This window comes from Marmota monax, unplaced genomic scaffold (genome assembly GCF_021218885.2).
Source record: "Marmota monax isolate L192 unplaced genomic scaffold, Marmota_monax_Labrador192_F-V1.1 WCK01_AAM20220418_F8-fsc00005, whole genome shotgun sequence".
Taxonomy (NCBI): domain Eukaryota; kingdom Metazoa; phylum Chordata; class Mammalia; order Rodentia; family Sciuridae; genus Marmota; species Marmota monax.
The window spans coordinates 2,708,847-2,721,102 of NW_026692254.1; the positions used below are offsets into that span (position 1 = coordinate 2,708,847).

The window sequence follows — 12,256 nt, forward strand, 5'->3', positions numbered from 1 at the left end:
GCTCTGGGGTCTCAAGCTGAGCTGCCTCTGAGATTCAAAACCAGTAGCAGTGTTGGAGAAGAGTTCCCTCAGAGACCCTGGAATGGGAGGAGATCTGAAGGAGGGGCATCTAAGGCGATGTTAAACCGTGGTGTGACAGAGCCCACAGAAGAGCCACCTGATCGGGTAGTCTGCATGAGAAACTGCGCCTGCAAAATTAGATAGGATTTGAAAAGATGGAAGGCACCGCTGTCTAGGGTAAAACCTCTAAGGTTTTGGTAAAGGAAATGAATCACTTCCCTTCCTTTTTCCCTCACAGTATGGCTCTAGGACCCCAGTTAAATTTCCAGACAATCTCTTTCCCTTCCCCATTCCCCTTTCCCGCCATCTCCCTCCTCCCCTCCCTTACCGCGCCAGGCATACGCATGCGCGGAGAGATTCTTAGCCGTGCCTGCCCGAGATCTGGTGGCATCGATCGACTCGGAGCTCGGCTTCTCGACCTGTCGGCGCTCGACTGAGAAGCGCGGTAGCCTTACTTCCGGTGCCTGCCTCTGTTTCCGGCTTTGGCTTCTTAGGCCTCAGGTGGGTAGAAGCGGCTTGTACCTTTCGGTTGTGGTTGCTGCTGAAGCTGGCCCGATTCTCCGCTGTTTGAACCGGAGCAGACGAGACACGAAGGTGGGTTCAGGACGCATCTGACCACTGGTTTGCGAAGGAGTGGGCGTGGGGGCGAGGAAGAGATCAAGACTAACGGGCTGGCGTGGCAAGGCCCTCCGAATTTAGGAGCCTCCTCTCTAGTGCGACAGGTTGGGGCTTGGAATTTGTGGCAGCTCCTTTGGGCTTCGGACCCGGGCATTTGGCAAACGTGCGGATGTTTGGAGAGGCAGGCAGCTTGCTCTTGCGAGGTAAAGGATAATAATGTGCTTGTGCTTGGCGTTTGCATTTAGTTCACTGCACTTTCAGGTGACTTTCAGCAGCTCTCTTGGATTGCGGAGGCGGGGGGTGTAGTATTTTCGGGTGTCCCTTCACGAATCCAGCCCACCGTCAACTTCTAGATACTGCAAGAACCTCCACTCTGGTCTCTCTCCTTCATTTTGACTTCGGTCAACTTCCTACTAGTTGTCTACTTCGTGACCCCCAGCCCTTCTCCAAGTTTCAGTTTAGGGGGTTCCCAGTTTTTGAGAGGCGATATCTTTCATTCTGTTTTCTGCATAAGTATTACTCTTCCCTGGTAAGTCATCATGTGACGTTCGTATACATCGTAATATTTGTGAGATAAAGGAATATGTGGGACACTGAGGAAATAAAATATGTTCACAGTTTTCTGCTAAAAACTATGTGGAATATGAGGTATTTAAATATGAGCATGAAATAATGTGGCGAATGTGAAAGAAAAGTATGGGGGTGGGGAAGAAGGCAAGGGCTGAATTCTCAGGCCTGCTGCTTATTAGGTGTGTTACATTGGGCAAGTCCCCCTAACTTTCAGTGACTGATAATATTAGCTACTAGGTGCTTTTTGACAATGCAAGAGTTCTATTGGGTAGGTACTGTTACTATTCCCATTTTACAGATGAAGATCCGAGAGATTAAGGAACTTAACTTCCGTGAAACAGCTAGTTAGAACCATAGACAAGGTTTGAGTTCCTATCTGGTTGGCACTAGAATCTGAGCTCTTAACCATCATGCAACACTTTTCTCTCTGAACTCCATTACTTCACATTGGTTAGCGGTAACCTTAGAGTCAACCTTGGTGATGATGTATATAAATTAAAATAGGCATGAAAGTTCTATATAGGTGTACCTGTGAAGGACTTTGCAAACTTCATTTAATGATCTGTCATGATGATACTAGATATATGTTTGCTGGTCTCTTTTTCATTTTTCTTCATATCTAAATTTTTAAAGCATCGAAAAAGAAGTTATATCAGGCAGGTGAAAAAACTATCATTTCTCCTAAGTGGAAGGTAAATATGAAAGTATTATTTTGAATAAAATGAGGTTATTAGAATATGGTTATGTACTGCTGATCCACCAAGTTTTAAATTAATTTATTTATTCATTTTGTGCTACTGGGGATTGAACCCAGGGGTGCTGTTTCACTGACTTAACATTCCCCAGCAAAAGTTGCTGAAGCTGATTTGTAACTTGTGATCCTCCTTGTCTCAGTGTCTGGAATAGCTAAAAGTGCAGGCATGTGTGCTACCACATCTAGCTTGTTCTACCAAGTTTTGAGCCTGAGCATTATTGTTTTGCCTAAAAAAGAGTACTAGCAAATACTGGGGAAGAAGTAAAGTCTACTGCCAACTGATAGTTTCTGACATTTGAGATTGAAGGAGAATTGAAAGATTAATAACCTTTGTGTTATGTCCTTTTGCTGCATTCCAATATGATCTAATTCTTGTTGATAACAGATTATTTATTATCTCTTTAGGCTACTTGAAGAATCTGACCCAAACATGGATATCAGACCAAATCATACAATTTATATCAACAATATGAATGACAAAATTAAAAAAGAAGGTATGTGCTTTTTAAAATATTTGTTCACAACTAAAAATGTGTTAGTTGGGCACAATGGTGCATGCATGGAATTACAGCAACTAGGGAGACTGAGGCAGGATCGAAAGTTTGAGGCAAGCTTCAGCAATTTAGCTAGGTCCTAAGCAACTTGGTGAGACCCTGCCTCAAAATTCCCAGTATCCTATCCTCCCCATCAAAAACAAAAATAAAACTAAAACATATTTATTGCCAAGTACAGTGACACATACTTATAATCTCCATGACTAGGGAGGCTGAAGCAGGAGAATCTCAAATTCAGGACCAACCTTGGCAACTTAGTGAGACCTGATCTCAAAAATTAAAGAGGTCTTATGATGTAGCTCAGTGATAGAGTGCCCTGGGTTCAGTCCTCAACACCACTCCCTGCTCAAATGTGTTTATTCACTACTGTATTAAGAATTATACAGCTCCAAAACTTCTCATCTAGTCATTTTTCTTAGTGCCTGAAATAATAGTTTATTTTATGTAAGGCATTTAAAACTTTTTAAAAATAGAAATAGGTAGAGCCTGACAGTGAATGAGATTTGGATTTACTCATTGTGGTCTCAATATTGGGAATAATATGATGTGTTTTTATTAAAATAACTGTAGAACTAAATAAATGAATAGTAGGGCACTCAATACAGTGCCATTTTATGAAGAATTTTGTCATTGTTTCATTCACAAATGACTTGTTTTTCCTTCTATTTGAACAGAATTGAAGAGATCCCTATATGCCCTTTTTTCTCAGTTTGGGCATGTGGTAGATATAGTGGCTTTAAAGACGATGAAGATGAGAGGGCAAGCCTTTGTTATTTTTAAGGAACTAGGCTCATCCACAAATGCTTTGAGACAGTTACAAGGATTTCCATTTTATGGTAAACCAATGGTGAGATAATCTTATTATTTCAACTTTAATCACTGTTAGTTGTATAGTAAACTTGTGAATGTCAACTTGAAACTGTGGCTATTGCTTTCTGCTTTTAATTATGCATTTTAGAGGGTATTTAGGTTTGCTTTATGTTATTTTTATAGAAATATACTAGTAGAGTCATATACTCCTAATTTATGCCAGTTTAAATGGGTAGAACCAAAGTACATTGAGACATACAGCATTTTAAAAAATGACTATACAGGTAATATTCTTACCTTATAAAACCTAGAATTAATAATAACCCAGAAGATTTAAGAAGAAATCTCTCTTTTAAACTTGTAAAAACAACAAAAAACAAAAATTGTGGGTGAAAAAGGAAATCCAGACTGAAGTTTCAGCAAATACTGTGGGGAAATACTGCGTATCAGAAGCTATGCAGTATAGAAAGAGCAGTACCTTAAGGAAAAGTCATAGATTTTAAACTGACAAGTTTTATGAGTCACATGAGTGGAAATGAAATAGCTATGCATGAAGTGCTTTAAACTCGGGAGTGACAGTGAGATTCACATTTAGCTGATGGTTGAACATTGGATTGTTGTAGGGCCAGACGGAGAGCAGGGAACTCAATCAGTAAACTCTTGTTCAGGTCAGAGGTGGTAGTGGACTGTGTAATAGTAGAAACAGTAAAAAGCGAGGGTCCTACAAATGTGAGCAAGTAAACTACCTTAGATATTGATTACAAACTGATTTTCCTCAGGAATTAGAATGTGGTGTGGAGGGGTCTTGGAGAGAGAATCAAGGCCCAGGGTTCAGAGGGTCTGGGTCCTCATTCTGGTTCTGCCACTGATAGATTCTGTACCTATGGTCAGTTTTAATGTATAAGCAGGTTGGATTTCCTTTACCCTAAACAGGTATTAACAAATGCTCTAAAAGGACTAGATAAGAAATGCTTTTGACTCTGTGGGTCACATACAATTTCTGTTTCGTGTTCTTGTGTGTGTGTGTGTTTTACCTGCCTTTAAAATTGTATTTAAAAAATTCTTAAGTTACAAAACAAGCCATATCAAAACAGAATGACTGGATTTGGCCCACAGACTGTTTGTTGTGTAGTACACTGGTATGATCATCCCTTCTTTTCACAGATGAAGAATCAGGCACAGAAATATTATTTGATCATCCAGATTATATTAATATAACCAGGGGCAGCATCAGAACTTAAAAACATCTCCTAACACCTAGTCTTGTGATTTTATTTTTTCTTATGCTAGGAGTTAAACTTTCTATAAAGGGTCAGATAGTAAATATTATGGATTTTGCTATCCAGGTGATCTTTGTTGCAGCTACTCATGGAATTCTGCCAACATAACAAGAAAAGCAGCAGGAGATGAGGTGAAAATGAATGGGTATGACTGTGTTGTATCAAGACAGACATAATTTATAAAATCAGGTAGTGTTAGCTGTGGACTCTTAGTTTAAGGACCCTGTTCTACATCCTGCTGTTCCCTGAGTTTGAGTAAATTGTCATTTTCTGAAACCAGCTGAACTTTCTTACTAGTATGAAGAAATAGCATAATTGAGTTCTCAGTTGGTAGGCACATAAGATTGGGTTTTAGGCTTTTCCCTGAGTGGCTGAGTGGAGATGACAGGTTTTTTTGTTTGTTTGTTTGTTTTTGTTTTTTTTTAGAGAGAGAATTTTAATATTTATTTTTTAGTTTTCGGCGGACACAACATCTTTGTATATGGTGCTGAGGATCAAACCCGGGCCACGCGCATGCCAGGCGAGCGCGCTACTGCTTGAGCCACATCCCCAGCCCAAGAGATGACAGTTTTGAGTGTTCCTGTTTACTCAGATACAGGAAAGGTGGAAATCATTTGCTTTTTTGGCACCAGCCTCATATTGCCAACTAATTATTTAATATCAGTGGAAAATGTCTGTCTGTCTGATTTTATATGAAGGCATTTTGGAGGTTTTTTTCCTGCCTTCAGGAAAGTAGCAGGTCTGCCATATTTCTAGAAGAGGAGGAATGAAATTCTTTGAACTTTCTCATTTATGTTTCTTTAACTGCTTTTAGTTGCTCTTCTGTTTTAACCTCAATATACTAAAAAAGAAAGAAAATTTGCTTTCATTTGTAATTCTGAACAAAATTATTTTTTGTGATTCGAGGACATTTATTTACTTAATTCCAAAAATACCTCAGTAAAGTAGAATCATCTTTGTCATGAAACCTATAATATATATAATATAAACATATATAAATGTATATCTTGGCCTTCTCTATCTGTAAGTTACAAATGAATTTTTATCTTTTCTGATATTTAGTTTAGGTCAGGGTTTCTAAATGCTAACATTTTTGATGATGTTTTGAACCAAATAATACTTTGTTGTAAGGTTCCTTTTTGTTCATTGTAGGGTATTTAGTAGCATCCCTGGCCTCTGCCCACTAGATGCTAGGAGCATAGCATGTCAGCCAGCAGTTTCTCCTGAGAATGCATCTGTCTCCAGGAAGCAAAATTGCCTTTAGTTGAAAATCACTGGCTTAGACCAGCTAGTTAAGAACTGTTGCTGAGATCATATATTTTCACAGGTGACAGTATCATAAGGAGAAATCAGGTCACCTAAGGTCTGTTTAGGTCAGAGACAAGTTGAAGACCTAGTGAGTTGGGAGAACATACTTGGAATCAAGTTAGAATTTAGTGTGAGCTGTCAGCTTGTCTGCTTTGATTAGATCATGATGGCAAGACTAGCAGAGCTGCTTGCAAGAATAAGTACACCTAGAGCTAAAGAAGTTCAGCGGCCTAGCCCATGCAGAAAAGGCCTGGGGTTCTGAAGTATGGTGCTAGGCCATCTTTCCCCTTGTTTCTCTACCACATTCATCTCCAGTTGAAATAAAGGAAAAGAAAGAATTGCTCTTGGTTTTGACAAGTTTCCTGCCTTCTAATCCAGATCATTTTACATGGTATTTTTTCTTTTCAGACCAAGATCAAATTCTTGTATACAAGGCAATTTTAGATGCTAATTGTAGGACTATTGTGTTTGATGTGATAAGAGAGGTGGTTGCTCTTTCAGCTCCAGAGTAGAAGTGTTTGCTTGAAATGGAATTTGGAGTTTGCAGATAATTGTACCCCAGATAACAGTTTAATTCATTGTAAAAAATTTTGGATAGTTTATTGATGTTGAATTAGCTGGGTGGTGATGCTTTAGGCCAGGGCCACACTAAAAAAGTTGTTTTCCGAGCCTGTAGCATCGCCATCCTCTTGTGCTTATTAAAAGTACAAAATCTCTGGACTCACCCAAATTTACCGCAGTTTTTCCAGGCAATTAAATTCCACACTGTAGTTGAAATGCCATCTTAGACTAGTGGTTTTGAGTGCTTCTATGTCCTCAAAGGCACTTTGGTTCCTGCTGGCTCTGACATGGTAAGAATGAAGCAAGTGGCCTCACATTAGTAGCTGTAATGCTATCCTTTTGTTCCCTTAAAAAATTTTTTTAAATCTAAGTTGATGCTGCTGTTAAAGTCATTTCATTTAAAAAAAAAAAAATGATAGATTCAGCTGGGCTTGGTAGCACATACCAGCCACTCAGAAGGCTGAGATCACAAGCTCAAGGCCAACTTAAGCAATTTAGCAACCCTGTCTCAAAATAAAAAAGGGCTAGAGATGTAGCTTAGTGGTAGAGTGCCCCTGGGTTCAAGCCCCAATATGGGGGTTAGGAATTTGCAGGGGAACCCCACATTCAAAGGGAAGTCATTCCCAGTTTTTAATACTTGAACCATTAAAACTAACAAATTCTAGATGACACATTCCAAGGCTGGTTTGGTACATGTGGACCCTTCTAATGAGAGTGGCTGGTAAGAGGTAGGCAAGTTTCTAATGCAGTTTTCTCTTACCAGATGGAGAGAAGCAGAAACACAAATATTACAGAGTCTGGTTTTTCCCATTTGAATATGTATAATTTTTCTTTGCGTATACACAGTTGAATCTTTGTCTTACTTGTAAATCGTAGACCACACTGTATTTTCATTTGGCACTCAGTGTATTTTGATGATTTCCTTAGGGATGTGTGTAAGATTCTCTTATAGTGTATTTGTGTAATGGAATTTGAATCATTAATGACTAGTGTAAGTAGCCTTCGGCATAATGAGATGTAATCTGTTTTCATACAATTAAAACAGCGAATCCAGTATGCAAAAACAGATTCTGATATAATATCTAAAATGCGAGGCACTTTTGCTGATAAAGAAAAGAAAAAAGAAAAGAAAAAAGCCAAAACTGTGGAACAGACTGCAGCAACTGCAAACAAAAAGCCTGGTCAGGTAAGACAGAATAAAAGTTCATATTTTTTTGATGTTAAGAACTTGATAGAAAAAATCAGGCCTTGTGGTGGACGGCTATAATTCCAGTGACTTGGGAGGCCAAGGCAGGAGGATCGCAAATTAGATACCAGCCTCAGCAATTTAGCAAGGTCCTAAGCAACTTAGTGAGACCCTGCCTTAAAAAAAATTTTTTTTAAAGGGTTGGGGATATAGCTCAGTAGTAAAGCGCCCTTGGGATAAAAACCGTCCGTAGCCCACCTGCCCCACCCCCCCACAACCTGGGAGGTGGGAGGAAACTTGATGGATTCTTGTCATAGACAGGAGGATCTTTGAGGCATGTATTTATTGTATACATGTGTGTTTAAAAAGTGGAATTTTAAGAAGTTGAAATGAACTGAATTCTAAAATTCCAGTGTTTATATTTTAGCAGTAAATTAAAATATAAGTCTTTTCATATAGAGATTTTAAAAATAGTTTTATTCTTTGCATGAAATTTAATTTCATCTTTCTTCAAAACACATTAATACCTCTTGGTTTACTCCTCAAGTTCTGTTGCCTGTAAATAGTACTGCGGATATTATCTTTAATCATGTGTACTCCTCTCAAAACTTTCTTTGAATAATTCAGGAATATAAAATCTAATTTGAAATACCAGATAAAAGCAAATTACTATCCAAAAGGTAGTTACTTCTGGATTGAAAGTGGTTAGAAATCAATTTCACTAAGTATAATGCTTATATAGAGTTGGGTTTATTTATCTATTTTTAAGTAAGACCAGTCCTCATTTTTTTCCTCTGTTATGTATTTCTCCATAATTTTAAAGATTGGAAGTTAAATTTTATGATATGGTCCTTGAAATTTAGGGTTAGACGTTTCAAAAGTAATGGCTGAATTAAATACATGAATATTTGAATCAGAATAAAAATGTAGGTTCTTAAAGTAAAATCAAATGGAATAATATACCTTTAAAAATTAATGTTATTTTTATGTTATATATGCCTTTTGCCCTTTTAAAGAAATTGAAAAGCTTACCTGTACCCCTATTTCTTTTGTTTAGGGAATACCAAATTCAGCTAATCCCCAAGGAAATTCAACACCGAATCCTCAGGTAATATTTTTTCCATGTGATGCTTTCTTTAAAACAAAATCGTAAAAATCATAACAATAACTTGCATGTCCAAAACCAAAATTATTTCACCTATAAGACATATGTTAAGTTGCATGCTATTTTAAGAAACTCATTTCTTAAAACATTTTAAATTCATTTAAGAGGAAGCCTTTTTTGGTTTTATTAGTGTACTTCAATTACGTACTCTAGGTGACAAAATTCTCCAAATATGATTGACCTCCAGATGCTTAAATCATAAATATTGCCTTAATTACTATTAAGTACTTAAAACCTGTAATAAGATTGCATTGTTCCAAACTTGGGATGTCTTAATTTGAATGTTTGTGTCTTTAAGTTGCTGTTTGGAGAAATAAATATTTCTCCAGTGCCATTGCTTTTTGGCTTCATTGTTTGGTGTCGTAAGATTTCACAAGCCTATATTGGTGTATAGCCCTCTGAAGTTTAGGTTTTCCTGTGAGAACCAAATGGCTTACAGTGCTGTGTATACTTACAAGCTAACTTTGCTTCTTTTTTTTTTTTTTTTCTTTATTTCTTAAATAGGTCCCTGATTACCCTCCAAACTATATTTTGTTCCTTAATAATTTACCAGAAGAGACTAATGAGATGATGTTGTCCATGCTGTTTAATCAGTAAGTTTTCTCATAAACAAGCCTCCTGACAGGACAAATAGCACTTCCATGGGTTGCATCCATTTGTCATCCCACAACAGCAGTTCCTTACAGGTTCATTTGATTTGGTCCAGAATTAATCACAGATTGAAGCCAATCTACATATTTAGCAAATAAAAATCTAAATTTCATCTAATGTTTGAATTATTAGTTCTGATTAAATGAGTAAAGCAGGGAGTACGGCTTTGATAGAGTGGTGGAAATAAAATTAGCATGGTTTTTTTCAGTTCTTAATTTTTCTGTTTTTGTGGTACTAGGGACTAGACCCAGAGTTTAGTATTTGCAAGGCACTCTATCATTGAGCACGTGCTCAGCCCAGTATATGCAGTTTTTCATGGCATTTAGTTATATCTTATGCTCTTCCATCCTACTCGGGATTCTTGGTGTGATATGGTTACTTTTCCTAAACCAATGTCAACAAATTATCTACATTTTAAACAGAAAGCAGATATTTATGTATTCGCATACATATATGAGTTGTTTTTATTCTTCTTAGGTTCCCTGGTTTTAAGGAAGTGCGTCTGGTACCTGGGAGGCATGACATTGCTTTTGTTGAATTTGAAAATGACGGACAGGCTGGAGCTGCCAGGGATGCTTTACAAGGGTTTAAGATCACACCATCCCATGCTATGAAGATCACCTATGCCAAGAAATAACATTTGGGATAGTCATCTTTAATGGACTTGGTATTATTTATGGTGTTTGTTTTGATAACATTTGGCCAGGTCATTTTAATGGTTGGAGGTTGGGGAGAAGTGAAAGTGAAATTTTTATGAAAGACTTAAAAATTCAACCATTCTTTCTTTAGCCTGAGTGAACTATGAAATGTGAAGGCCTTAATTTTGTACAATAAACTTCTCTTTGTATTCTGTACATATAATGCTTCATTTATTGGCCCATTACCCTGTCATCAGATGCTTATTCTAGTTTAGAACACATTTTAAATCATAGAAAACTCTGTATTGATATGTTTTTCTGTTGTTATTTTGGAACAGCTAATGATACAGCAACATTGAATCATTTTAACAAAGGGTAAACAGAATTAGTGAATAGCAGCTAGTAAATGACTTATCTTGATAGTTAAAATGAACATCTGGGTATTACAAGAAAATGAGACCTGAGCAGTATCTAAATTTGCAGAGTATTTTGCTGGTAGTAGGGATTTCACGAATCTTGTCATGCAGTATTTAATTGGATAAAGGCCATTTGTGAGTAACTGAGCTTACTGTTGTCTAGGAAAACAGAAGAAAAGGGACTGCTGTCTTCAAATTTTGCATTTTTTTTCTCTTCCCTCTTGGGGCAGAACTATTTCTTTTTTTAATTTTTAATTTATGTATATATCACAGCGGAATGCATTACAATTTTTATCACACATCTAGAGCACAATTTTTCATATCTATGATTGTATACACAGTATATTCACATCAATTTGTGCCTTCATACATGTACTTTCAATAATAATTCCATGCCCCCTCCCTTCCCCTCCAACCCCACTGCCCTATCTAGAGTTCGTCTATTCCTCCCATGCTTCCCCTCCCTATCCCACTATGAATCAGCCTCCTTATATCAAAGAAAACATTTGGCATTTGGTTTGGGGGCAGGACTATTGCTTAGTTAAAATCTAGTTTCATTATTCGGGGATCTCCAGTGGAAGATTTTGTGATTATAATCTTTAGATTGACAAAGAGTTGCTAGCATTAATCTTTTCTACCTCTGTAATGCTTAAATACCAATTTTTTCATTAGATATTGATAACCCCTGTTTAAAATCTTGGGTATCTTTAGAAGTAGACAACTTTTTGCAAGTATAACACATTAAGCTATTATTTTTTGGTGTTCTTGCTTTAGTATTTCCTTGAATATGACTTTCCCTTATCACTTAGAATTTGTATTATATACTTGTGGAAAGGCCACTTTTTCATTACGAGGCAAAATCATTTTTTATTCCTTAAATTGCCACATTCAGCGTTGGATTCTGCTGAATGATTTTCTTAACCCAGTTGTCAAGCTCATGTACTTTGGTAAGATACATCAACAGTGATTATTAGAAAAAGGACCATGCTCTTGGATGTTATGGCAATTTTGTTATTAAATATTCTTACTCTCATCACTGTGTTTGTTTCAAAATAGAAAATATTTCATAGCCTGATTCAAAGCTGTGGGCCATTCTTTAAGTTGATTTATCAGAGCAAGTAGAAAGGCCAGGGTTGCTAGGGTGGTGTGATAACGAGAAAGGAGGGGAGAGGATTATAGAAGCGGATTGTATAGGCTTTTTAAGGAATCATTTATATTTTAATGAAATTGGGAGATGATTGTAAAATTGAATTACAATTCATATACAGTAAAAGTCACCCATTTTAGTGTTCCATTTAACTACTTTTGGCAATTATATATAGTCATGTAGTAATCAAGAGGCAGAGCATTTCATCATCCAATGATATTTCCTTGTGCTCCTTTGGAGTCAATTCTTCCCATGTTCAGCCCTAAACAACCACCTATCAGCTTTCTGTCCCCATAGTCTGCCCTGTTCAGAATGCTTTTAAGATGGATCTATATTGTTGCATGGATCAGCATTTTGTTCCATCAATGGATTGGCCATTGTATTCTTTCCAGTTTATTTACGTACAAGTGTATGTGGCTGTATGTTGTGGTAGATCTTGATCAGAAGAGTGATACTAAAATACATTTTAATTTTTAAAATTTTGATAGAATTTCCAAATATGTGAAAATTAACAAAAATAGAATACAGAACTCCCATA

General features: G+C 37.0%; 1 protein-coding gene across 1 annotated transcript; it reads left to right on the forward strand.

Moving 5' to 3' along the window:
- The first annotated feature begins 501 nt into the window (after positions 1-501).
- Snrpb2 (small nuclear ribonucleoprotein polypeptide B2) lies at positions 502-10,371 on the forward strand. Its single transcript, XM_046434462.2, has 7 exons — positions 502-654; positions 2,408-2,496; positions 3,231-3,403; positions 7,561-7,701; positions 8,759-8,809; positions 9,371-9,459; positions 9,995-10,371. The coding sequence occupies exons 2-7, from the start codon at positions 2,433-2,435 to the stop codon at positions 10,152-10,154; spliced, it is 678 nt and encodes a 225-aa protein (XP_046290418.1). The 5' UTR covers positions 502-654; positions 2,408-2,432; the 3' UTR covers positions 10,155-10,371.
- The last annotated feature ends 1,885 nt before the right edge of the window (positions 10,372-12,256 follow it).

Coding starts and splice junctions, on each gene's coding strand:
- Snrpb2 (XM_046434462.2), top strand. CDS start 2,433: ATGGATATCAGACCAAATCATACAATTTATATCAACAATATGAATGAC. Junction 7,702..8,758: donor CAAACAAAAAGCCTGGTCAG/GTAAGACAGAAT, acceptor TCTTTTGTTTAG/GGAATACCAAATTCAGCTAA. Junction 9,460..9,994: donor TTGTCCATGCTGTTTAATCA/GTAAGTTTTCTC, acceptor TATTCTTCTTAG/GTTCCCTGGTTTTAAGGAAG.